The sequence below is a fragment of the Tympanuchus pallidicinctus genome, unplaced genomic scaffold (genome assembly GCF_026119805.1).
Source record: "Tympanuchus pallidicinctus isolate F22 unplaced genomic scaffold, pur_lepc_1.0 scaffold8, whole genome shotgun sequence".
NCBI lineage: Eukaryota > Metazoa > Chordata > Aves > Galliformes > Phasianidae > Tympanuchus > Tympanuchus pallidicinctus.
This window is the reverse complement of record NW_026294802.1, coordinates 7,143,010-7,167,227: the sequence shown is the minus strand read 5'-3', so window position 1 is coordinate 7,167,227 and position 24,218 is coordinate 7,143,010. Positions and strand designations below refer to the sequence as shown.

The 24,218-nt window shown below is 44.9% G+C and overlaps 2 protein-coding genes across 6 annotated transcripts in view; both read left to right on the top strand.

Annotated features, from left to right (window-relative positions):
• The window catches only part of CREB3L2 (cAMP responsive element binding protein 3 like 2), a 78,964-nt gene extending 68,747 nt beyond the window's left edge, over nucleotides 1-10,217 (top strand). For both annotated transcript variants that reach the window (XM_052667903.1, XM_052667902.1), the window contains exons 9-12: nucleotides 323-422; nucleotides 1,414-1,540; nucleotides 2,227-2,452; nucleotides 3,366-10,217. In XM_052667903.1, coding sequence (XP_052523863.1) covers nucleotides 323-422; nucleotides 1,414-1,540; nucleotides 2,227-2,452; nucleotides 3,366-3,441 — 529 coding nt within the window. In that variant the 3' untranslated portion in view covers nucleotides 3,442-10,217. The remainder of the gene's footprint in view (nucleotides 1-322; nucleotides 423-1,413; nucleotides 1,541-2,226; nucleotides 2,453-3,365) is intronic.
• A 4,844-nt stretch (nucleotides 10,218-15,061) lies between these two features.
• DGKI (diacylglycerol kinase iota) overlaps nucleotides 15,062-24,218 on the top strand; it is a 214,458-nt gene continuing 205,301 nt past the window's right edge. For 2 of the 4 annotated variants that reach the window (XM_052668696.1, XM_052668695.1), the window contains exon 1: nucleotides 15,062-15,269. In XM_052668696.1, the coding sequence (XP_052524656.1) occupies nucleotides 15,082-15,269 (188 nt within the window). In that variant the 5' untranslated portion in view covers nucleotides 15,062-15,081. The remainder of the gene's footprint in view (nucleotides 15,270-24,218) is intronic. The other 2 variants (XM_052668698.1, XM_052668697.1) reach the window with 2 other exon arrangements.

The following is a 24,218-nucleotide window of genomic DNA, read 5'->3' as shown; positions in this document are numbered from 1 at the left end:
ACACATGTACTAGAATTTCCTAGAGAAAGTCTGAAAATAGTTTTTTTATTTGTAAGAACTTTCTGAATAAGGTAAAGAAGTCATTGTTCAGGGATTTCAGCTGAGGGAAAAGCAAAAGATCTTTTTGAAAGATCCATTGCTAATCCATGCAAGAATTTTGTAAAAATTAAACTCATTCCTTACTTCTAATTTCAAGGGGAGGACTTTAGTCATCTGTATCTTATTGTAACTGCTAAAAGTATTATTGCCGGGTGTAGAATTTGAAGCAAAAACAAGTAGATCAGGACATCTGATGCTCACATCTGTTGTCTTTGCTTTCCAGAACACTTCTGCAGCAGCTGCAGAGACTCCAGGCCATGGTTGCTGGGAAGGTGTCCCGTTCATGTAAGGCAGCTAGCACACAGACAGGGACCTGTCTTATGGTGAGTACTCTCTAAAGCTGGGGATTGTAGAGGAGTGAGGTTCTCTTTCCACTGTTCAAAAGCACAGCTCCTGTTCTGCTAAGCCCCTCGCTTACAAATTCTCAGGTTGGGATATTTCTCTTGATAGTTTAACAATTCATTCTGAGGGAGGTGGGACTTCTGACTGGTGAAGGAAAGGCATTACATTCTGTTGGAGACTGTGCCCGTGTTTTTGCTGGGCTGCTGCAGTGCTAAAGGAAGCAGCTCTGCTCATCTGGGTGACCTGTTTTATTATTTCCTACATTTTTTTTAATGTTAGAAATGGTGTCTAGTGCTGTAAAATGAAAATGAGGGTGCCCTTTGATTTTCAGATTTTAGATACCAGGAAAAATAAACTTTTAAATCTGAATAAAAATATGACTAAGGCTGTAAATCTAAGTCTGCTCTATTTCAGTAATGTCTGTCAGGATAAGAAGAGGGTTAGAATGAAGCTCTTCCTTCCTTACACCCAGCCAACAAGTTCCCTTTATGCTAGTGCTATAAATTGATGGAAATTATATTCAGGGCCTTTGCTGTTCTCATCGGCTGCCAGCCTCTCTGTCACTTTCAAGCAAGACTGGGGCCAGCAGCAGAAATAACCTTGGAAATTCCCAACAGTATCTGTAAAACACACATGCCAGTTGTGTCTGCTTTTCAGCTTTGGGAAAAAATAAGGCAAGAGGCCAAAATGGTGTCAGACACTGAAAACAAACTCCAGCATTAAAGCACAGAATTTGTTCTTGTATCTGTGCCTTTGCTAAAAGGTGCTGTAGGTAGTGACAAAAATAGCCTCAAGTCACTTGTTTTGATAACGTATCAGATCTGCTTTGTGTCACTTTTTTGTTTTGATGCAGATGTGGCACTGAGGGACCTGATTTAGCAGGCATGGTGGGGATGGGCTGATGGATGGATCCTAGTGGTCTTTTCCAACCTCCATGATTACCTAACCTCTTTCTCTTTTTCCCTGTGCCAGATGGTGGTGCTGTGCTTTGCAGTTGTTTTTGGCAGCTTTTCTCAGAGCTATGGACCATATCCTTCGGCTACAAAGATGGTGTTGCCCAGGCAGCATTCCTCACCAGAGTCCTACACAGACTCCATTGGTAAGTGACCACCACCAATGTCTTGTTTCTTGTTTAGTTGCTCTTCAGCACTTGATTTTCACCCACATCCCCAAAGCCCTCCCCAAGCACCTCTTGCTCTTCTGCTACTTAGGTGGCTGTACGTTGATATACTTGTGGTTTTCAGATGATATCTTGGCAAGTTATGCTGATGGCATTGAACTTAATAAAGATCAGAAAAGCCTTCCCCCCCCCCAGTTGGCTTTGTACTTCAGTTTGAAGCCTGTCTGTTTCTGTTTGAGGAACTAAAGAACTAGTCTTTAAAGGTAAAAGGTAGCAGGAGAGCTTGATTTCTGCTCCTTGCTACATCCTTGCTACTGTCAGTAAGTGCAACTATCAGCTGTTATTTCCTGTGCCAGTGTTATCTGAGTGTCTAAGGACTGAATGGGAAGCTTAGTAGTATGTAGCAGTTAAGAAGTGGTAGCATTAAATATTATTAAAGTGATTACTTCATTTAGCTCTTGTTCTCTGAAGAGTTCAGAACTTTTTTGATCCCTACTGAACCATTGCTGCAGTGTCTTCCCACAGCTATCAAACCACCAATTAATTGTGACGAAAAGACCTTTGCAGCTCTAGTTCTGCTCTGATGATTTCCTGAGATGATCAGGGCTGCACTCTTTGCCCAACCTGTTGCTCATCTCGGTTTTGCCTTCTGTCTTTGCATCCAGTGAGGTCACGGAGTCTGCTAATTTATGAAGAGCCTCACCAACTGGAGGAGTCGTCGAGCCCGATCTCATCTGCAGATCGAAACGACAGGCATGCAGACAGCAGCAAGTATGCGGCGCTAGCTCTGGAAGCTGTGCCAGTGATGCAGAGGGATGATATCATGGAGTTCACAATAGCCAACGAGACACGGCTAGAGAAATCAGTGCTGCTGGGCTTGCAGCAGCACAGGTGAGTGCGTGGTGGACTGCTTGTGAGTGAGACAGGTGTTTGAAGTCTCTGTCATGGAGGCCAGCAGTAAGATGGTGCTGTTCTGGGCACAGTGCAACTGGAAGTAGCAGTTTGGCCTCTGTCTGAGGAGCTTATAGGCAAAGATACTGTCACCCTCTTTTGGAGAAGTGAAAATGTGTATGTATAATACTCTAGTAACAAAGCTACTGAACTCAGTGGTAGCCCCTATAAGCCTGTTAGTTTTGCCTCCTCCACTTCTTTAAGCACTTACGTGCACGTCCCCTAAAGGAGTAAGCTTTTGCCATTCGGGTGGAAGTGTGAGGCTGTGACTCATGGGGCTTTGTAAGAAGTTAGGGTGTGAAGAGCTTAAACTTCCCACAGCAGCAATCTTACTAATGCATGCTGTGGAAAGTTAGCAGGATTTGACTTAGAAAAAAGAAAACTTGTCAGGTTATCTGAACTACTTAACATGAAATTCTTTCATAATTTTTTTTTTTTTATCATGAATTTATATTTGGGTCCTCTGCAAAGAAAGATTCACTGGTTAAATATATGAGTATGGTTTTTCTTCCACTGTACCTTTACTTGTCCTGCTACCGTTCTATTGCCTCAGGTCTTGGTCTCTGCTAACAAGCAATAGCAAACACACCAAACAGTTGGATTGTGTTTAGAGGAGTGCTTTTCAGAGGTCTAAGTTGAGTGATGTCATCCTAAGAATGCCTTCTGAACACTTGTATCAGAGTTATACCAGGGCCAAAGAGATGACTAATTCAGTGTGTTATCATATCCAACTGACAAGTGCCTGTTAAAATGCTGAGTGCCTTTTTTTGCATTAGCCAATTTGAGCAGAATGTGCACTTTTAAATATGACTGTTAGTGTTAACCTTTGTTGTTGCTTTTTTTTTCCCTACAGAGTCAACTCTGAAATTGAAGGAAATGAAACACTGAAGATAATTGAAATAGATAGAAGAGTCAATGCCACCTCTTAAAAATAAAAAGGCCTTTTTTCTTGACTTCCCTCTTTCCCAGATACTTTCAACCAAAGTCCCCCTGACTTGTCATCCTTAGTGAACCAAAGCACAAAAGAGGGAGTTGACCAAATTCTGCATTGACTGGTGAGACTGTGACTGCAGATGGAATCTCTTGTCTTGTGACTCCCTTCCTTACTTCACACAATCCCTATATTTGCTTTTATTTCTTTCCTGTCTGGTAATACAAGGGCAGGGTTGAATTATTATGATTGCAGATGATACCAGCAGTGTGCTGATGATCGATCTGTGTATGTGTGCCAGTGCTTGCATGTATACATCATCATCTGTGCATAAAGTCATTGGGTAGAAGAGTGGAATATGCAAAACTGATGGGAGCAAGTGGTTGATGGGTTTCTTTGGAGAAGGCAATTAAGAGAAATAGGAGAGGCAGTGTGATGCTGCTCAACTTTAGTCACGGTTCTATGCTCACTGGTCTGTAGAACTTGAGCCTTTTTTGGAGGAGTGAGAAGCATATGTTTCATCTGCCTTTGAAAGCACAAGAATGGGCCCCAATACTATTTTGTTAACAGCACAGGCAGGAGAGGTATGGACAGTGACGGTGCTGAATCATCCTCCCCTACATCTTTGTCTCTTCTCCTCACCAGCCCCTATGTCATTTAATGTAACAGGTTTCTGTTTGCACTGGAAGCAAACGTGGTAGGTATCCCTACTTCTTCTACCCTTATGGAATTCAAGCGAAGATCCATCACTGTCTTGTCACAATGTCTGGGACAAATGGAGTAATTTAACTGATTTTGTTTAGAAAGCAGGTTTTGTTAACTTCAGGCAGTGTTTTGGGTGGATGTTCCTTAGTCTGCTGAAGGCTAATCTGTTTAGTTCAGATCAATTCCTTCCCAATAAACTAAATCAATGTTAAGTCTTAAACCAGAAGTGCCTCCTGAGAGGACCGTATGGATTTTATTTATTGGCTTCTAGTTGCATTGATGGAATTTTTCGTGTAGACCAAGTCTTGTTGTGTTCTCCTTTTTTTTTTTTTTTTTTTTTTGCCATTTTCCTGTTACTGTTGTAAATAGTATTTATTAGCTTTGCAAGATTTTGTTCGAGGACTTATATTGGATTAACCTCCCCTAACCCTGCAAGTCATCTTGGCAAGCTCTGAAATTGGACATACAAATATCACAGAGCATCCCATTCCTTCCCTCTAAGCTTGAATTGCCTTAAAATAGTCGTAGGCCTCCTCTTCTTCATGTGTCCTTTTCCAGAGATGAGATCTTAGATCAACTGTTTAGCCAAATAAAATGCATACAATTCAGGCCTGGAGGCGGTTAGATGCTGTGCTAACATACAGCAAGTCCCTGACCTGAGGAGTTGGTATGTAGGCAGCAGACAAGGCAAAAAAGGAATGAGGCAGGCACACAGGGAGGTGAAGTGACTGCCCCAAAGTGTAGTGGATGAACTAAAGAACCATATTCAAATCTGATCCTAGTCCAGTCCACTTTTTACTTTGCCGTGTTTCCTTCTTCTCCCATGTAGCTGTTGCCTAAGACTTGTCCTTCTATTGCCTTTCTCATGCCTTTGTCTGAGTTGTGCTTCTTGGAATTTGTCCTTGGATTGGCACAGCCAATTCTAGCTCATGATTTGGGATTGCTCTTATTGCTACAGAATGTTACTCAGACTTCATTGAGGATGAATTTAATGTGAAAAATCTTAGTTCAGCAGGCTAGCATAGCTATTTTACAGTTTAACATAAGTCAATTTAAAAAAAGAAACAACAAAACAATTTTGTAGCTCTATTTTTTTCCCCTTGTGATAAATAAGGGAAAAACTAACTAACTTAGCCTTACAAGTAATTTTTTACTATGTACAGTAGTTATTTCCTGCAAGTATTCTATTTTGTAAAATATTGGATTTGTATTTTATTGTAGCAGCTGCCACACCTGCTCCTTTCTTGTTCTTCATTCTCTTCAGACTTTCTTTCTTTAGTGTCCTATTTGCTATCTGCTCTTAGGCCTAACTCAAAGCTCAAAGAAAGAAATGGAAAGAATTTGGTGGACAGCAGTGGGCTTTGGTTTGCCCTCCCCTTTTTCCCCCCGGGCCATTTTCAGAAGGTATTTCACCATAGTGAGAATGAAATGTATGCGTGACTCTATGAGCTGATAGTGAGTGTTGGCGTACGGATGTACTTTTACTTTATGTCCTATTCATCTATGCAAGTGCCTTTTTACTAATTTACCTTTGGTAGAAATGAGAGAAGAATGCTGTCTTAGACCATTTTGCAAGAATTCCCTTCTCGGCATGGATCAGTGAACCTTTAGAGCTTCTTTCCCTTCACAACTATCCTGTTCAGTCCTCCACATCATTCTAGTACCCCACAATGGCTTTTGGATGTTTTTTTGAAGCCAGGCTTCACCTAAATAGCAAACACTACTAATTGGTGTCACTGACAACATCACAAGGGAGATGGCTGTGTATTTCAGCCACATGAGGTCAGCAAAGAGTCACAGAATCATGGAATGGTTTGGGTTGGAAAGGACCTTTAAGATCATGTAGTTCCACCTCCCTGCTATAGGCAGGGACACCTCCCTCTAGACCAGGTTGCTCAGAGCCTCATCCAGCCTGGCCTTGAATGCCTCCATTAGCCTACATTATTTTAAATAGTGCTCCTTGAAATAGCATTAATCTAAGCAGGACAGCTATGTTGTCTCAGAGGTCGGAGGGGGCATTCACATCATCACTGGGCAACCTGTGCCAGTGTCTCAGCACCCTCATAGGAGTGTCAGGAGAAAGCTGGGACTGACCGTTTCGCTATGTTATAGCAGACCTACATAAGTGGGCAAGGTCGTAGCTTAGAATGTTCTGTAAGTGGTATTTTGGTTTCAGAGCACCCACGGTTTGCCACTTCTGAGTGAAACTGAATACTTGAGGCTTCTGCAAAAGGGGCATCAAACTGTCAAGCACAGCGTTGCTTTTAATCGGGTTGCAGTTTGCACTGTGCATAAACAGAAGGCCAAGCTGCCTGAGCTTGTGCCCACTGCCAGCTAAATGGATCACCTCTCATTGCAGATACTGCTGACTTCATTGTAATGAAGTAAAAATTGAATTTTTTCCCAGTACTTGGAAGAGACAATTTTGCAATACCCAAGTAAACTCCTTCTCTGAGACCTCCTTCAGTAAACCCTATTGATGCTTTGCCTTCTTACTTGCTTAATTTGGACCTATCAATTCAAATCTTAACAGGAGATAATCATGTTTTCATCTGAAACATTTTAAATTGGTCATATTCAGGGTCAGACCCTGCTGAACTAATTCATCTGAATCAGTCTGGCAACATTGATTTTAACTGCTGAATAATATGCTTCTATAATCTTCACCTGTCTCATTCTTTAAATAATTTTTAAGTACTCTCGGGAATCTCTTGAGCTAGCACACACATAGTTTGTGGATTTTATTATTAAATACTATTTCTTTATAATAAGGAAATCCTTTGCTTTACTTCGGTATGTTTGTGACCATTTTTCTTTAACAACCTTAATTGAACAGATTTCTCTTTGAGACAGTAGGAGCCAAGTATCTCCCATCATCACCCTCCCATGGGCTGATATGTGACAAGGACCTGCTGCCCCTGGGGTGAGCGATGGCCATGCCCTAGCAGGGGGCTGGGGAGACCCAAGGGCAGGCCCACTGAGATCCAAGGGGAAATGTTGCAGAGGAAGCTGTATGTGCTAAGGACGTTGGTTGGGAGCAGTAAGGGGTGTTCAGGGAGGGAGGATGCCAGTGTTTATAATGATCTCAGCCATATTAGTTGAGTCTGTAGTGTAACAGTATGCCTTTTGCAGTGGTCAGTGACATGGGATGACGTGTGTGTATGGACAGGGCAGGCAGAGGCCTTGTGCTACCTGATATCCACTTCCATTAGAGGACTTAAGCAATCCTTAGAGTCTTCAACAGCAACTTTGTGCTGTTTGACATCATGGTTATGTGCTAGTAAACTTCACTTTGACGCCCATAGCGTCAAAGCATGCCTAGATCTGTCACTTCTTTGCTTCTAGGGAGATAAGCTATGAAGGAATTAGGGCATTATTTTATATATATATATATTTAAGAAGAATTAAGCACAGGGCACGTGGTAATTCTAACCTTGTTACCTGTGTGTAGATAATGTTGGTGTTGGGTTTTTTGTTTTGATGTTTGATTTGCCAGGCTATTTATAGTTCTTTGCTGCATTTCTTTTACTTTCTTCTCACCATTCAGTGTTTTCCAGCAGCACGGAGTAATATTGGATTAGATTGAGATTCTGAGGCCAGCTCCTGGCTGATGGCAGCACAGCTTCTCCTTCACTGCTTCCAGGCGCTGCAGGTTGATCCATGATGGCAGGAGATCTCTTCCATAGCCCTCTGTATAACAATGTATCCCAGTGCAGGCTTATTCTTGATTTCTTTAATGTACGGCTGAGAAAGTATCCGAAAACTTTCCTTCTCTTTTTCTCACTGCTGAAATTCCCACCTCTTCCCCCATCCCCAAAGCATCAACGCTGAGTTCTGTCTGGTGCATTTAGAATGTGGGTCAAGTAAATGAATGATACTAATTACTATGTTGGGAGGGATTTCCTTTGAGTATTTGGGCTCTAGATTCTAGCTAATGCCAAGAGGCCATTGTACAAAACCCATGCAGCTAAGAACAGAAGTATACAGATTATTTTTATACTTGGCTGACTAAAATATTTCTTTCTCAAGTCATTAATTAGAAAGGGAACATTTTGTATTTTGAAGGTGAAGTAGTAGGTCAGTACTTTTAACTACGAAAGTGGTAGTAGCCTATACAAGCAGCATTGTGCTATTGGTGCTGCTGCTTTGCAGTGTATTGTTGAGTGTAAGCAGCTTTGGGGGTTGTGGAGGTGCCTGAACTGGTTCATGTGCTAAAAGGCTTTATAAGTAAGAGGTTAGAATTCAGACAGTGGGCCAGGAGAGTATACTTTTCTTACAGTCTACAAATCAACAGTGGGCATCAAGGTTGTGATCCCAGTTAACACTGCATTGCTAAGATCAACGTCCATTGGGGACTGCAGGATTTAGAGGGGAATTGCCATCTGTTTTTGTGGTTATTGTGTCAGGCCTGAACTGACTTTATATATAGAAAGAAATGCATCTTGGAAAAAACCTCTTTTGTGATGCAGAAATAGTTTGGGTATTACTCTAAGTTATTACTGGTGGTCTCTGCTCTATCCTAAAGCCATCTCTGTACTTTTCCCCAAGAGCTAGAACTGTATAGGTAAGAACAAAACATGGGAAAGCTGGACTTCCTAGAGAAACTGGTTCCTAATTCCTTAAATCAGCAATGATAGTCTTTTCCATTAGTTCCCACCTTGATTTCTCTTTACATTTCCCCTTGCTCTTCAATGAGGTGTAAAATGAATGCATACCTGACCTTTACTGTGTATGCCACCTTCCCTTCCAGCCTGTAGGCAAAAATCCTTCTGCACTTCAACAGCCTGTAATTAAGGGAGCGGAGAGGGGGGAAGCAGAGGCAGTGGTCGATTTTTTTTTAATATAGAACACTGTTTGTAGTTGACTGACAATTCCAATCCGCTGGTGCTGAAGTAACAACATCTCGCTTTCTTCATGTGCCCCGCCAGCAAGAATGAGTGCTTGTGTGTCTGTGCATGGTGAGCAATGAAAAACAAAACAACAAAAAAAGCAACACAAATGCAGAGTTGTTTTCTTAACGTAGTAAGTGTCCTTCTGTAAAGGCATCTACCTGAGCACCCCAGGTACATTCCTCTTGGTGCAGCAGGAAGCCCAGGTGCTTTTCTCTGACCGCCCACATTCCACACTGTAAGTCTAAATCTGTCATGTGGATTGCTGTATGATTTCTGTCCTATTAGCAAATGTCAACTGAGAGCTGTTAAACTGTGTCCTTTTGTGTGTGTGCCTAGATTGGCAGATCTGCAGGACAACTCCAGCGTGGTACAAAAAAAACCAACATTACTGTATCTGGTCTTCAAATAGCAATTTTGTAGTGCAGAATTACGTTTTCAGATGGTTTCTTCTTAATGTTATACATTTGCCTTTAAAAATGGCCTTAAAAAAAGGGAGGATGGAGAGTTGGGGGGACCCGTGGAGGACCTGGCGTACAACTGCATGCAGTACCATGGCCTCTGCAAGGGCTGTGCCATGGCATGAGCACATGGCAGCTCCAGTGAGGTTTTGCTGGGCCTTCTGAAGGGCAAATTACCTGATGTTACCCTTTGGAGAGAAGCAGAGGCCAAACTCATTGCCTGGGGCCATGAGATACAAAACCTTGTGACTCTGAGTCATTCTGCCTGTGACACCTCGAAAAAGAGTTTCAGCTGATCATTTCCTTTCCCTCTGTACAGGTGGATACTGTATGAGTTTGTGCAAACGCTTAAACAACGCTATTTTAGATAAAAAGAACAGTGATATTAGTGCAGAAGCATCTCTCCAATTCCTTGGTAAACTCCTGGCCACAGAAATCTCCATGCTTTTGCCAAAAGCCTGTTTCATTCTGTGTGTATGTGCTCAGTGGCCTCTCCATTTTTGTATAAGCGCTGTCACCTGGCTGCATTCCCACCTGATAGTTCACCTGCAACCATGTCCATTGGGTATGAAGAAGTTGCTGCCTTTTCCTTTTAAACTGTCGGCTTGGTTCTACAAGAGAACAGATTACCTGCCTTTGTAGCCTAAACATGTATGTATGTAGCTAAGTATGTTATGCTTTTCATTTCTTTCAAATAAATATTTTCTGTAGAAAAAGCAGGTATAGCTTGTTTGCTTTGCTGTGGTTGGGAGCAGTGGGATCTCTTGGTTTTCCCAAGCGTCGCACAACAGAGAAGGCTGAAAACAGCACTCTGGGCTCCCACTGAAGCTGGCTGCCCTTTGTTTTCTGAGAGGAGAGCTACATCTGCCAATAGTGGGTGGAAATTAGACAAAGGCTGAAGGCATTTGATAACAATGATAGCACTCGAGTACAACTATGCCGTGCAATCACATTCATATTAGATTCTCTCTTTATAAAAATGGGATCCAGGAATGCTGATGCTCGAGGGGACACCAGCTTAAGCCCTGTGATACCGGTTAGCTGGAGCATGCTAGTGCTTAATTTCTGCATACTAAATAGCTCACCAGGAGATATGGCCTTTTTCTCACTGACCTCATACTGGCCCTCTGCTTAAATTGTACTCCTTAAGAGCTCTGTCAGCATTGGCTTTTATGGGTTGGGTCCTCCGCTGGCCTCAGCTCCACTCCCTCACCCTGGGTAACCATAGGCAAGATGTCTCCAGCACCGCAGGAAGCAGCTGCTTCATAGAATCATAGAATCATTAAGGTTGGAAAGACCACTAAGATCACCCAGTCCAACCATCAGTCCATCCCCACCATACCTACTGACCATGTCCCTCAGTGCCATATGCACTGAGGTTCTGGAACACCTCCAGGGACGGTGACTGCACCACCTCCCTGGGCAGTCTGTTCCAATGACCCACCACTCTTTCCTCGAACTTTTTCCTACTATCCATACGTGTGACCCCTCATTTTATCCCACAGCCCACAAGTACCCCACAGTAGCATTAGATGGTGTTGGCCTTCACAACTTTGAGTAGATGTGGGAAAAGAAAACACCATTTGTGCTCTGGTCTGAGGACTCTGGCTGTACAACTATCCAGGGAGCTTGGCAGTGGATGGCCCAGTGCAGAGCTGCAGTCACAGAATCACAGGATCGTGCAATAGCTTGGGTCAGAAGGGACTTTAAAGACCATCCAGTTCCATCCTCAAACACTTGCTGGGGTTTGGGGCCAGAAGGTTAAAGTAGCACAGGGACACACAGGGAGGCATTAAAGAGCTCTTCACTCTGCAGCTCTACCGCAGTGGTTTTAACCCAAGCACTGCCTTTGCTACCCCCCACCTCACACAGCACTGCACAGCGGCAGCTCTGAGCAGGCCCAGTTCTACCACGAGAGCATAACCCCCAGTCCTCCATCTCAGCAGCTTTGATTCTGCGCTTGCACAAAGGAGGTGGGAGAAGAAGGGCTTTGCTTTCTCCCTGAATCCAACTCCCTCCCTCTACTCTCATCCTTTTGGAGGTTGAAGCTTTTTTTTTCAGCTCTGGATACCCCAGCTTTCAAAGCAGAGAATTCCACTTGCCAGAGCTATTGATCTAGGGCACTTGTTAGCAGCATCGAGCCACGTGTAACATTTTTGCAGGGCAATCGTTAGACTGTGACTGATCGGTGAAGTTACCCGCAGCTTAGTTTTAGCTGAGCTCAGTTCCTTAGAGGATACAAAATACCAGCCAGTGATTAATGGTCCTCAGCACTCCCCTTGAAGCATCGTGCAGTGGGTGGCACTGCAGGGTGTCTGTGATTAAGGACAAAACCCACGCTTACAGAGGAGAACTGCTGGGCGATGAGCTGGGTGTTGAGAGGCTACTTATCACCCCTGGGTATGTGCTGTTCTTTGAAAAGTGCACTGCTGTGGAGATCCTCGTTGGATTCTGATGCTCTCCCTTGGACTGGTTCCCATTTTAGGGCAGGAGAAGGGATGTGATGCGGTTCGAAAATCCTCTCCCAGCATGGGTTGGGTGGGACATCTTCACCTTTTGCTCTTCTCAGTAGCTCTGCGCAGTGGATTCATCACCAGCGCTCTCTCTCCTTTGTTGTTTATTTATGGACCTCATTAGATGGGAATTTAGAATCATGGAACCATAGAACTATTAAGGTCAAAAAAAGATCTTTAAGATCATCTAGTCCAACCACCAACCCATCCCCACCATGACCACTGACCATGTCCCTCAGTGCCACACAGTTCTTAATACCTCCAGGGATGGTGATTCCATCACTTCCCTGGGCAGTTTAGGAGCAATGAGCAAAAGCTCACACCTTTGACATAACAAAAACCATTCTGCAGCAGCCATGCAGATATGCGCTGGGTATGGACTGAGAAAATGAGCTCCTGGGTTGAGCCCTGCACTAGGCACTCTGGTGAGCTCAGCCAGCTCCTCTCTGCTTCACTTTCCTGGTTGTGAAGTGGGACAGGAGTAGCTTTCTACTCAATATAAAGGTAAATCAAAGGAAGGGGAGCTAAAGGAGCCAGTAATTAGAAATGAAAACACATTTCACTCCAGGTGGGATGGACAGTGCTTGTGTTCCCTGTCTCCTTCCAATCTGTGCTTCAAAAAGTTGAAGTGATCTTCAGTTGTTCTTACATGAGCTCTATGTGTTGCTGAAAAACTACTTTTTCTGTATATCACCAGTGAGGAAGAAAAGGGATGTCCTGGCCCTTATCTCTGCTGTGACATAACTGATGAAAACCCATCGCTGCAGAGCAATTCCATGTTTGCTGAGTTGCCTCACGTCCATTTGCTGCAGTGTTGCTTGGGTTTGGGTTGGCTCCTTGCTGAGCCCGTAGGAATGCCTAGCTGAGCTGTGGGGTTGGTGCAGGGCAGCACCCACGCCGGGATCAGTCCCTGTGTCAGGCTGCACACCTTAGCAACGGGAACAGGGACTATTTCTGGCTGTGGCAGCCTACGTGCGAAACAGGAGCAGTGCTGAGAAAAAAAAAAAAAAAAGCAAAAAAAAAAAAAAAAGAGCTGAAAATTGGTTTGAAAACAAACAACAAAAAAAGTTGAACCTAGCAGAAAGCAGCTCACAGGTTGCTAACAAAACAGAGCCAGCATTGGCAAACTGCTCTGCCCATGGGAGCCTGGCACGCAGACCGGAGTTGTTCCTCCCTTCCCTTCCCACTCCATTTCCATACATTCACCTCTGTGCCATTAGGATGAGTCTTTTCAGTCTTCCCGTCCTGAGCAAAACCTACGGCAGCACACAGCAGAGCTGTTCTGATGTACAGAATGGGATTTAGCAGATGTGAGCAACGGCATAAACCTCCTTCAGAGGGCCAAAGTCCCTCCTATCCCAACATTTCCTACCCCGTCACCTACCTGCTACTCCTGCTGCTGGAATTCTATGGCTGTGCTCACCTCTCCCCGTGGTCCAGCAGTCCAGGGCTGCAGACACATCTGTGAGCAAGCTGGAGGGGGGTTCTTCCGTTGGTGTCTTTCCAAAGCTCCCAGATCACAGCTCTGCCACAGGCGTAATTGCACAAGCAGGGCTTTCCCTCCCTGGCCTCAGATTCCCCCATAATTGCTCATATTCAGTAAAAAGGTATAGGAAGGAAGCAGCTTTAGTGTTTTCGTGCCGCAAATGAGTCATGCAAATTGCAGCAGTCGGAGGAAAGCCAGGTAATCCCGGAGCATGGTGTAATTGCAGTCATGTGGGCAAAACTGCTGCTGACAAGCAGGAGCTGCAGCGTGGTTTCTGCTGGGGAGGGAGCACGTGGGTGCGGAAGTCTACATGTGCTGTGGGACCTGGGGGGTCCTGAGGCATGGCCCACCTTGTTCCCCCCCCCCATGGACAAGTGGCAGGCAGGCTGTGCAGTGGTGGATGTGTGAAACTGATTCAGCATTACAGTATTTTTGTGCATGCCGTGCCGTTGCATGGCAGGCCAGGCTGGATATGGCTCTGGGCAGCTTGGTCTACTAGTTGGTGATCCTGCACATAGCATGAGGGTTGAAACTAGGTGATCATTGTAATCCTTTCAACCCAGGCTATTCTATGGTTCTATGAGTCTAGGATTGGCATCTGTTGCCTGATGCTGCTCATCTGGAAGCTTCAGAGCTGTGTGGAGGAGGCAGGGATGGGCTCACAGAGCTCTCAGCTGCCTGCAGATCTCTGCACGCATCTCAGAGAGCATTCCACACCTTCTTTAACAGTTCTGGCTTCAGTTTTGCTTCACCTAAGCCACATTTTGCATTGCTTAACTGTGCTTTCTTCCTTAGTAACTGAAGGTATTCAGAAGTATGGGGGGACAAAATGTATGGACAGACTGGGTGAAGCACGTGCAGATCGATCATACACGCACATGGATAGAATATCACTTTGACAGCAAGCGAAACTGGAGCCATAGCACGAAGGTACACATCATCACTCTCCTTTACTGCCAGTGGGACAGGATGGTGGTGGCAGGTCAGAGAGGAGAAGCTGTCATTTGCTGGAGCTGAAGCAGAAGCTGTATGTACGGAATCATTCATGTTGAAAAACACTAAGAGCACCCAGTCCAACCTCCAGCCCACCCCCACCATGCCCACTGGCCGCGTGGCTCGGTGCCGAACGCACATCAACTCCAGGTTACGCCACACAGCGACACACGAAGGCTCGGGCCGTTCCGATTCCAAGCGCAGCGGCGCGCACCGCCCGGTGCGGACGGACCGTGAGCGCTCGTGGATGGGGGTCCCGCGGGGCGCTCCTCGGGCAGGTCCGGGGGGTGGGCGTGGCTGGGCGTGGCGGCGGGGGCGTGGCCGGGACCGGAGCAGCGATTGGTTGGCGGCAGAGGGGGGCGTGGCGGGGGAGCGGCCGGCCGGGAGTTTCCCACAATGCCCCGCTGCAGTGCGGCCGCCGATGGATGCTGCGCGGCGGCGCTGCCATTTGCAGCCGCCGCGGCTCGCAACGCGCCCCGGGGCCCCGGCAGCGGTCGTCCCCCGGTCCCCGACGGCCCACAGCGCCTGCAGCCGCCGGCCACCCCTCGCCTGCCCCCTCCTTCCCCTTCGCGGCCCCTTTGCCCCGCCGCAATGAACCCCCCCGCAGCGGCCGGCGGGGAGGAGACGGGGGCTGCGGGCGGCGGCTGCCGGGGGGCCGAGGGCGGCGGGGAGGCGGCGGGTGCCGCCGGGGTCCCGGAGGAGCCGGGGCTGGCGGCGGCGGAGGAGTCGTTGGAGGAGAAACTGCGGAACCTCACCTTCAGGAAGCAGGTGTCCTACAGGTGGGTGCCTCCCGCTCGGGCACGGGGAGGGAGTCGGAGTCCGCAGGCTGCGGACCTTCGGCTTTGCCCGAAAGCAGAAAGAGGCTCCGTGGCTCTGCAGCGCGTTGAACGGGCGGTCCCGCGGCTGCCGTCGGGCACGGAGTTACTCAGGGAGTCGGGAATCGGCTGCATAAAGGCAATAGAGCAGTCCCTATTTTTCGCTGTCCCCAACTATAACGTGACCGCTGGAGTGAGAAAATCCTTCAGCGCTGCTCCCGAGGGCGCTCTCCGGGAGTCCCACCCGTGCGGCAGAGACACGCGGGGCGGGCGGGCTCTGCACCCAGTGCCGCTGAGGAGCTGCGCTCCGAGGGCCGGGATCAGGTGTGCTGTGAGCTAGGGCATAGTGCTGCTTTCGTAACCAGGGGTGTGTGTTCTGCTGCTCCGTGCTGGTCCTGGAGCTGTGGAGCCCAATAAATCTGTTCCCTCCTTGTGTGATGCACCTGAATGAACGGGTAGCTAACGGGGCTCCTCTGTTCCCACCTGGGATCTGATAGTAGCTGCGGGCGACAACTGCTGTCTGAGCAGCTTCATGTAGTGAAGTTCTGCGCTCTCTCCTCATTCTGGCTGCATTCCCCAGTGTGGACCGGGGATGTGCTCTCTTAACCCAGGGGACAGAACACTCAGACATGTTATTTATTTTGCCTTTGCTCTTTCTTTAGTCTCTTCTAGCTGTAGGTAGGTAAGCAGAAAACCTCCCCCAACACACAGATACTTTTTTGATGTGTTCACACTGTCAGCTTACATCTCAGATAGATTCATAATGGTTTGAGTCTCTGCATGTGGTAGGGCTTAAAAGTGAAGTAATTAAGCACTCTTCATAGCTGAAGTTTTATATAATCCTTCCGTATGTGTGGAGAGACTTCCACATAAGGCTGATGCTCTCACTGGCGAGCGTGAAGTTTGAGATGATTCATGCAAGACTCTATAAGGTGAGCGATGAGAAAAGGAAAACTCACTGGGCACATTAAGGGCATTACAGCAATAACTTCTTGGTGCTTCTGAATCTCTACCCCGGTGGTTTTTCAGATGTATGCCATTTAGCTGAACCTGCCTCTGTTGCAGGTAGAGGCGGGCTCTGCAGGTGGGCTTCTGATGTTGTTGCTGATGGGGGCAGTTTTGCTAATGGGTTTGCTCTTGGTAGAGAAGGCTGGGGGTTTGCATTACGGTTTGCAGGTGCTTCTACTCAAACATACGTTTTCACTTTTATTTCAGCAGTTTTGGCATCTTCCCCACTTGAGGAAGGGGTTGTGGAGTCTCCTCTGGAGATATTCAAAGCAAGATGTTGTAAAGGTTTCACAATAAATGTGAAATAAATGTGAATAGGAGGGGATATTGGATTTCTCTTCTTCCTCTTGCCTCACCTCTCCTACAGCTAGGCAGGTTTACAACAATTCCCAAACCTTTACATATGAAAGTCTTTTCCTGAGCATCTCCTGATGCTTATTGCTCATTCTTTTGACTTAGGCTATGTTCAGAAAAGTAGAATTTCTTTACATCCCTGGGTTTTCACACTATTTTTATTTGTGAGCTGATTTTCCGTAAGTAATATGTGCTCTCATTTTTCCCTAAGGAGAATTATCGGAGTAGATGGAAGAATGGAAGACTTTCACACAGGACCTCCACTGAGCTCCCCATGCTACACATCCCACAGCCTCCTTAAATTAAATTGCTGCCATTATTTCTGCAAATTATGGTTTTGAAATACATTTGTAAGTGTAAATGACTGTATTACACACAGGAAAATGCATGTATGTTGGCACTGGACTCCCTCATCCACTAGTAAAGCAGAAGTTATTCAAGGCTTCACAGTGGCTTTCCAGCAGTTCATTTAGGAATCTCTGCGTAGATGCATTACATTAACATACACCCATATATCTATATTTACACAAGCAGTCAAACACAATTGGAACTTGCTTGAAATAATACAGATATCTGAAAATGCATATAAAAAGTCTGTTGGTGACACTTGAAGAAATGAACTAGGTGGCTGAAAGAGAGGTCCAGGTATTGTTACCAGAGGAAAAAGGAAAGCAGTGGAGGAGAAACCGTTAACAGTCCTGTGTTATTCACTGCCTGTCATGCAAGCATAATTTACCTGAATTTGGCTTAAAGTATTATCTAATTTTTTTTCCCATTTTTGTTGATTAAGTGCAGATGTTTTATTGTGAAGTCAATCTGTTTAACTAATAATGTAGTTATCACATACAAATCTCGTGTACCAAAAGCATGAGCCAGAAAACAACGTATGGCACTGACCTGACTGCTGGTGTACAGTGCAGAAACAGCTGTGCTAAGTATGTAATGAATTGGTGTGGTAAATGTGTACATTAGGTGTGCACGTTGCTCTTGTCAAGCCATAGTTTTGCCTGATTTAGAGGGAAAGCTCGCTGTACGTACTGCAGATGTGCTGCACGTGGAGCCCCATAGCCCCACTAATTTGCTGTGCTTCCAATCCGTATGTACCCACCATGAACCCAGCGCTCACAAAGCTCTCAGTGCACGCCAAAAGCTTTTTACTCCTTCAAGAATAGATGTTTGTTCACCTTTTTCTTTCTACTGATGCACTGTAATTACACATACATTCACAGTGGGGATACACCACTTATCTGTGTTTCCACGTGAGCTAATGGCTTTAAAACGTGTCTGTTGGTGTGTGTTGCCAACACGCGTTACTGAAGTGGATCTCAGTTTGCAGCTGGAGCACCCACCTCTCCTTATGCACAGCATTGGAGTTGGACAGGGAAGGAGGGGGTGGTCCCAGTGTGCAGCTTGCAGTGAAGGGTATCTCACAGGGTGCTCCCTGTGTGGCACAATGGAGGCACAATGGAGAGAAGTGGTTGCCCCCTTCAGCCTTGTGTGCTTGATGAGGCCGACCTATTTGAGAGTTGGATGTGGACTTCAGAAAGCCAGCAGATAAGCAGCTGTTGGAGGGCTCCTTTTTACCCTGGAAATATGGAATTAAATGTATTAAAGACCGTTTGGCTTTTCTGTTTAGATATCTGAACCGTGGTGAAAAATGTTCTTCTCATTAACTGATACACCTAAAGTCATGGCAAAGAAATTGGGAAATTACAGAATTGCAGGAGTTAGAAGGGATTTCAAGGGATCATCGAATCCAACCCCCTGCCTAAGCAGGTACCCTACTATAGGTTGTACAGGTAGGCATCCAGACAAGTTTGAATATTTCTATAGAAGAAAACCCCACGAGCTCTCTGGGAATTGTAAATGAGGGTGGGGGGAGAGGGGAAGTAAATCAAATGTGCACCCTGCCAAAGAGAAATACTCTCTGCACGCTGACTGGCTCTTGTTTGTCTCCTCTGTTTCTAGACCCAGATGAATATTTCCTGGGTGTTTTGATACAAAAGCAGTAGGTAGTATTTTCTTCCTTCTAATTTTCTTTCATTGTTTTTGTCATTGCAAAGTTCTGCGAAGAGCACCATCATCTGCATTAGCTAAAGTAGGCATGAATTGAACTTTCTTCAAAATAATTTTTGAAATAACGAGAAATTCAGGTTTTACCAAGGAGTTCAGTAAGAATATTTCCACAATAAAAGGCTACAGAAAACTACGGGGGAAAAAAAATACAGAGAGAGCTGTGGGTTATAAAGCTCCATCCTACAGGTTTCCTGTAGGTGTTTGTAGCTCTAAAAAATTAATCTGAAAAATAATCTTCTTGTTTTAATTGTTTAAGCTTGCAGAAATAGTAAAAGATCTAAAAAACCAGACAAGAGAAACAAAAAGCTAAAGAAAAACAAGCCCAAACCATAAATAATGCAGATGGCTTTTAATTTCTTAATAATTATTATTTGGAAATCCAGGGAATCTTGCTTAGTGGCATAGGAAATAAAAACAAAGTTGTAAGTTTAAAGTTTTAATGGCCCTCTTGTGAGAGCTCAAGTAGCGTTTGGCAAATGTTTGTCACTGGGGAATAGTTTATCTTGAGAAATGTGATCTCACTTTGACCAAGCAGAGGAATCCCGCTTGATGTAGCGTGGCAGGCGTTAGGGCTCTTGTCTGTATATGGCTCAACCCCCCAACCAGAGGCCGTTAGGATTCCGTGTGCTCTGTTTGCCCATGGTGGCTCTGCTGAGCCGGAGACATCGAGTTTCACTTTGAGTAATGGAAGGGACTGGAGGGGGTGGCCATGCCCAGTGCTTCTGACCAAGCAAAACTGCTTGAGGCCAGCCCTGTGAGCTGCCACCATGGTCAGCGGGTAGGTCTGCCGAGAGCCCTTCTGCTCTCTCCTGCACCATCAGCAGTGTATGGTTGGTTGTTTTGGCACTGAGGGTTTGGAGTGATAATTAGAATGGGTTTTGTTCCTGCATTTGAAGGAGAGAAGTTGTGGCAGAGAAATTCTGGGAAGATCCCCAGTTAAACAACTTCTTCACTGCTGATGTGCTTAGATAAGACAGAGAATGTGAGTACTTGGGACTTCAGATGAGTCCTTGGACAGAAATAGAAACTTAAGGATAGGTGACATCCTTGTTTTTTGCTTCATTTGTTTACAGACATGATAATGATTGTAGAGCTCACATCACTTCTCGGCAAATATTAAACAGAGACAGGATGGTAGAGGTGTCTCCTATTACTAAGACTTAATTACTTTATGAAATGACAGCATTTACTAGTGTACTGTGAAACGTTATAAATAATTAAAGCTGACTGACATTTGTAAAAATGAAAACATTCAACACAATTCGTTGATCTTTTGATTGTGTTGATTTCTTACACTTGGGTTTCATTGAATCTTAATACGTCCTATTTCCATGAATTAGTGAGGTTGTTCCCCATGAAGATGATGGATGAGTTTTTTATCTTCTATCAAATGTCAAGAAAATAATTTTCATTCTCTGGCCTAATCTTGCAAAATCTGCTTGCACTTTCTTTGTTAGAGTTTCAGGTATTTACTGTGCAGGGTTGGTACCACCCACGCTCATAACAATGACTCAATTTACTTTGTCTCCCAAAACATCCATCACCGCTTTATGGCTTTCTCCCAAAGCACATCATTTCACATTTCTAGGTACACGAAGGGGCCTTCATAAAGCTGTCTTTCATACCCCAAAGCTTTGAGGAAAGAAATGGAAGCTCTGTGTTGTAGCAAATGCAGAAAAGACTAGCATATCTCTGAAACAAGACTAATACCAGAGGAAGAAATGGCTTACATTTAGAATTTGCTATGGACTTAGAGATAAAGCTTCAAGGCTGGCCATCAATGTCTCTAGGCCACATGAAGTAAAAGGATTGTCTCTTTGCCTCTGCTGTTCTCCTCTTCCTTATGAAGTTAGCAGTACTTTGCAAAAGATGCTTAATGGCTGATCACTGCACTGCAGTGGCTTTATGCGTGTGCATGGAAGTGGATAAATGCACACAGGATTTGCAAGGGGGAAACCCCACGAGTGCAGCATGAAGCTGTTGTGCGGACTCAGACCTGTACGCTCACATGGCTGCTCAGAGAGGGACTCTTACGGATGGAAAATGTTATCAGGTAATAAGTGCTGAATCAGTTGCCACCTAAGTTCAATGAGGTGGAAAGACACTGTTGTCCTAGCTAATCCTTTGGAATAAATGAGAAGGTAGGCAGTTCTTCTCACTGGGGTCAATCGTGGGGCTGATGAAATGCTTTGCTCGATGCTTCTCCAGGCTTTTGGCAGTTTTTTATTAGGCAAAGTTGGCAGCTTGGCCACGATACTGGGGAGGTGCTGCATATGTGCAGTGCTGTTTGTACTCTACTGCTTTGCAGCCTGGACATGTAACATTTTTCCAGATATTAAGGAAAAGAGAGAGGGTAGGGAAAGAAGAGAGCTGCTAAGGGAGGCTTGCAGCATTGTGATCACTTCTGGCTTGAGAAAATCCTATGAGGAAGCAAATATTGAATAAAACACCATTGAATAAAATGGGGAGGAGAGAGAAAAGAAGTCCATTTTTATTTGTCCAAATTTTTATTCACCCTTTGTAAATAGAAGACACGTGAACTCAATTGTGTATATGAAAAAAAGTGTAAGAGTGCATTGAGAGCAGCTTTTGTGCATGCATATACATAAGTATCTACGGAGTCCATAGGTGCCTTCGTGTCAGCTGTGGAAGTATATAGGAACAGAGTCATAGAATCACAGAATGGCCTGGGTTGAAAAGGACCACAAAGACCATTTAATTTCAACCTCCGTGCTCTGTGCAGGGTCACCAACCAGCAGACCAGGCTGCCCAGAACCACATCCAGCCTGGCCTTGAATGCCTCCAGGGATGGGGCATCCACAGCCTCCTTGGGCAACCTGTTCCAGTGCGTCACCACCCTCTGTGTGAAAAACTTCCTCCTAATATCTAATTTAAACTTCCTGTCTTAGTTTAAGACATTCCCCCTTGTCCTATCACTATCTACCCTCATAAAGGGCTGCAGATGCAGAAGGGTTGCTTGCCCATTGTATTGTGTCTCCATTTTTCAATGTGTATTTACAAATAGTCAGGTTCTACACTGTCTTTTTTTAGGTGGACATGATCACTTATGGATTACAGCCTTATGGATAGAGGAAAATGAGGTGAAGCAAGATATAGAGACTCACTGACTCACTCAGGATGGCATGTGCTGTCTGTGGGCCAGTTAACCCTAGCTCTAAGAACAAGCCTCCCCTAGTTTGAATGGAGAAGGGGAGGGGAGAAGCAAAATAACAGCTTTTAAGAAAACCCAAAATTTGGGGAACAGAGGACATTCTGTACGTTAATGCTGTAATTTGAACTTGTTAGCAACTACTGTATTCCCAAATTTTGCCTCTGAATTATTTGTGTATGGAGCAAGTGGGACTGTTCATTTTCAAAGAACAACAGTAGCCTAAGTAGTGCCACAGGGCACTAACTGCTTGTCTTGAATTTCTTTATGCCTCCAACAAACTTAATGAAATGGCTCAGCTGAAAGGTAGATAAGGGTTTGGGGATAAAGGGAAAGATGCATTCATTTGTTCTAATGGTCACTAATGACTATGTGGGTACAGGGCTTGGCCAGTATTTGCACTAGGACTGACTGTGATACTTTCCCTGTACTCTCTTTACTGTTTTTTGAGGAAACCTGACGGTCTGGAATACTGACACTAGAAAAAGGCTTGGTAATGAGATCCCACACCTTTCAGTTCTGGACTTCACTGCAAGTGCAGCTCTGAACAGCACTTCCAGACTCTTCTTCTGATTAACAAAGCTTAGCTGCCTACAAAAATTACCATTCCTAATGGGAAACTGCTTGCTATCATCTGGTTTGTCTGCACTTTGAGGGGTACTGGTTTCCAATTCCTTCTAGAAGGTTTTCCAGATCGCTGGCCCTACATACTTCCTAACACTAATCCCCATTGTAGCAGACACATGGCTATGTATTTAGGGAGAATGGAGGTGTCTAATTGAGGCATATACTAACTTTCTGCATCACTGCCCCTTCTGTGTTCTTTTGTGGATGAACACTGGGGCATGAATAGATGCAGGATGTTACTTTCTCAGGCTGTCAATGAAGAGGCATAAGCCATCAGCAATGAGTTTACTCACTGGGATCAGAGAATTGTGCTGCTCCGTGCCCTGTAGGCTCAGCTAGACTGTAGATTCATTGCAGAGATGTTTAAGATTGATGGCTTAAGTTGTTTGGCAGTATCCAAGAGCCCTTGGTGGAGAGATGTGAGCTACTTCTGATTGTTCTGGGACTTGGAGGGAGGTGTTTTGGCTGGAGAAGAGATGTTAGCTTGTCTAGCAGGGAAAGAAGTAGGCAAATAGCTTGTTTTGCTTTATATTACTGTCTTCAAATGGATTAAAAATTCTTCGTTTTTCCCTCTCCATTACTAAATTATGTGTTTAATATGCATAGCTCTAACCAGACGTACTTTAGATCTATAATACACAAGTGTTTGGTGCATGACCCAACACTTTACAAGTGAAGAAAAAGAAAGTCTCATATTTAATATAAACATTTGCAAAAAAATACTGTGCTTATGTATCGCTCATCTTATATTCATAATTTATTCCAAATGTTTCTGAGCTTGACTTCTCTTAAAAATAAACAGCAAAACTCCTAATAGCCAGATGATATGCCTTCTAAGCTGTATGACTCATCAGGAAAGTTGACCCACTGGGGAACATTTTCCAAGTGGGGCAGGGATTAAAGTTCAATTACACAGATTCATCAAAGACGATGAGCTGGACAACTTAGAATCCCTCTGTGCTCTGAAACCGCTCCCTGGTGCTGTGAAATATGCTGGAGAGGGGACTGTCTGTGCTCTGTGAGAGGTGCCATGGGGTTTCAGGGCATCAGAGGAGAGGGTGAGGAAGCGAAATGGCTTTGAAGCCTGTTAGCATTAAAAGATGATGAGAAAATACCTTCCTGTCATCACTTTATTTCATTAGGTTGCTAATGAGTTTCCTCTAGGGATGGTAATGGGGAGTTCTTATGCTTTTATCCAATTAGTGAATGATCCCAGGAGTATCTCCTTTTGTTGTGAAAACACATTGAGTTTCATTCCAACCGGAGCACTGCATCCTTCAGGTTCTCTGAAGGCAATGAAATGCCATACGTAGGTGCACACTAGGCTAGGTCCTTGGGTATTAATTGCTGATGTTAGCCTGATTTATGGTTTCAAGATGATGCCCTGGAGGGCAACGGACTCTCCTGTGGAACAAGTGAAATGCCAGAGATTTAAATAAAGTTTCATTATGAGTTTTGAGGTTATTTGTAAGTTGAGACACTGAGACAACTTGCATGTCAAAAACCCATGTAGGCAGGAAATAAAAGTGCCTTTGATGCTATTGCCTTAAGGGATATCCAGTACCAGTGTGCTGTCAGCTGCTTGTACTCTTAGGATCCTTGCTGCCGGTTCTGCAGTGTGCTCCAAGTCCCAGCCTGATTTAAAATGACATTGAAGAAGGAATTAGATTCACTACCCA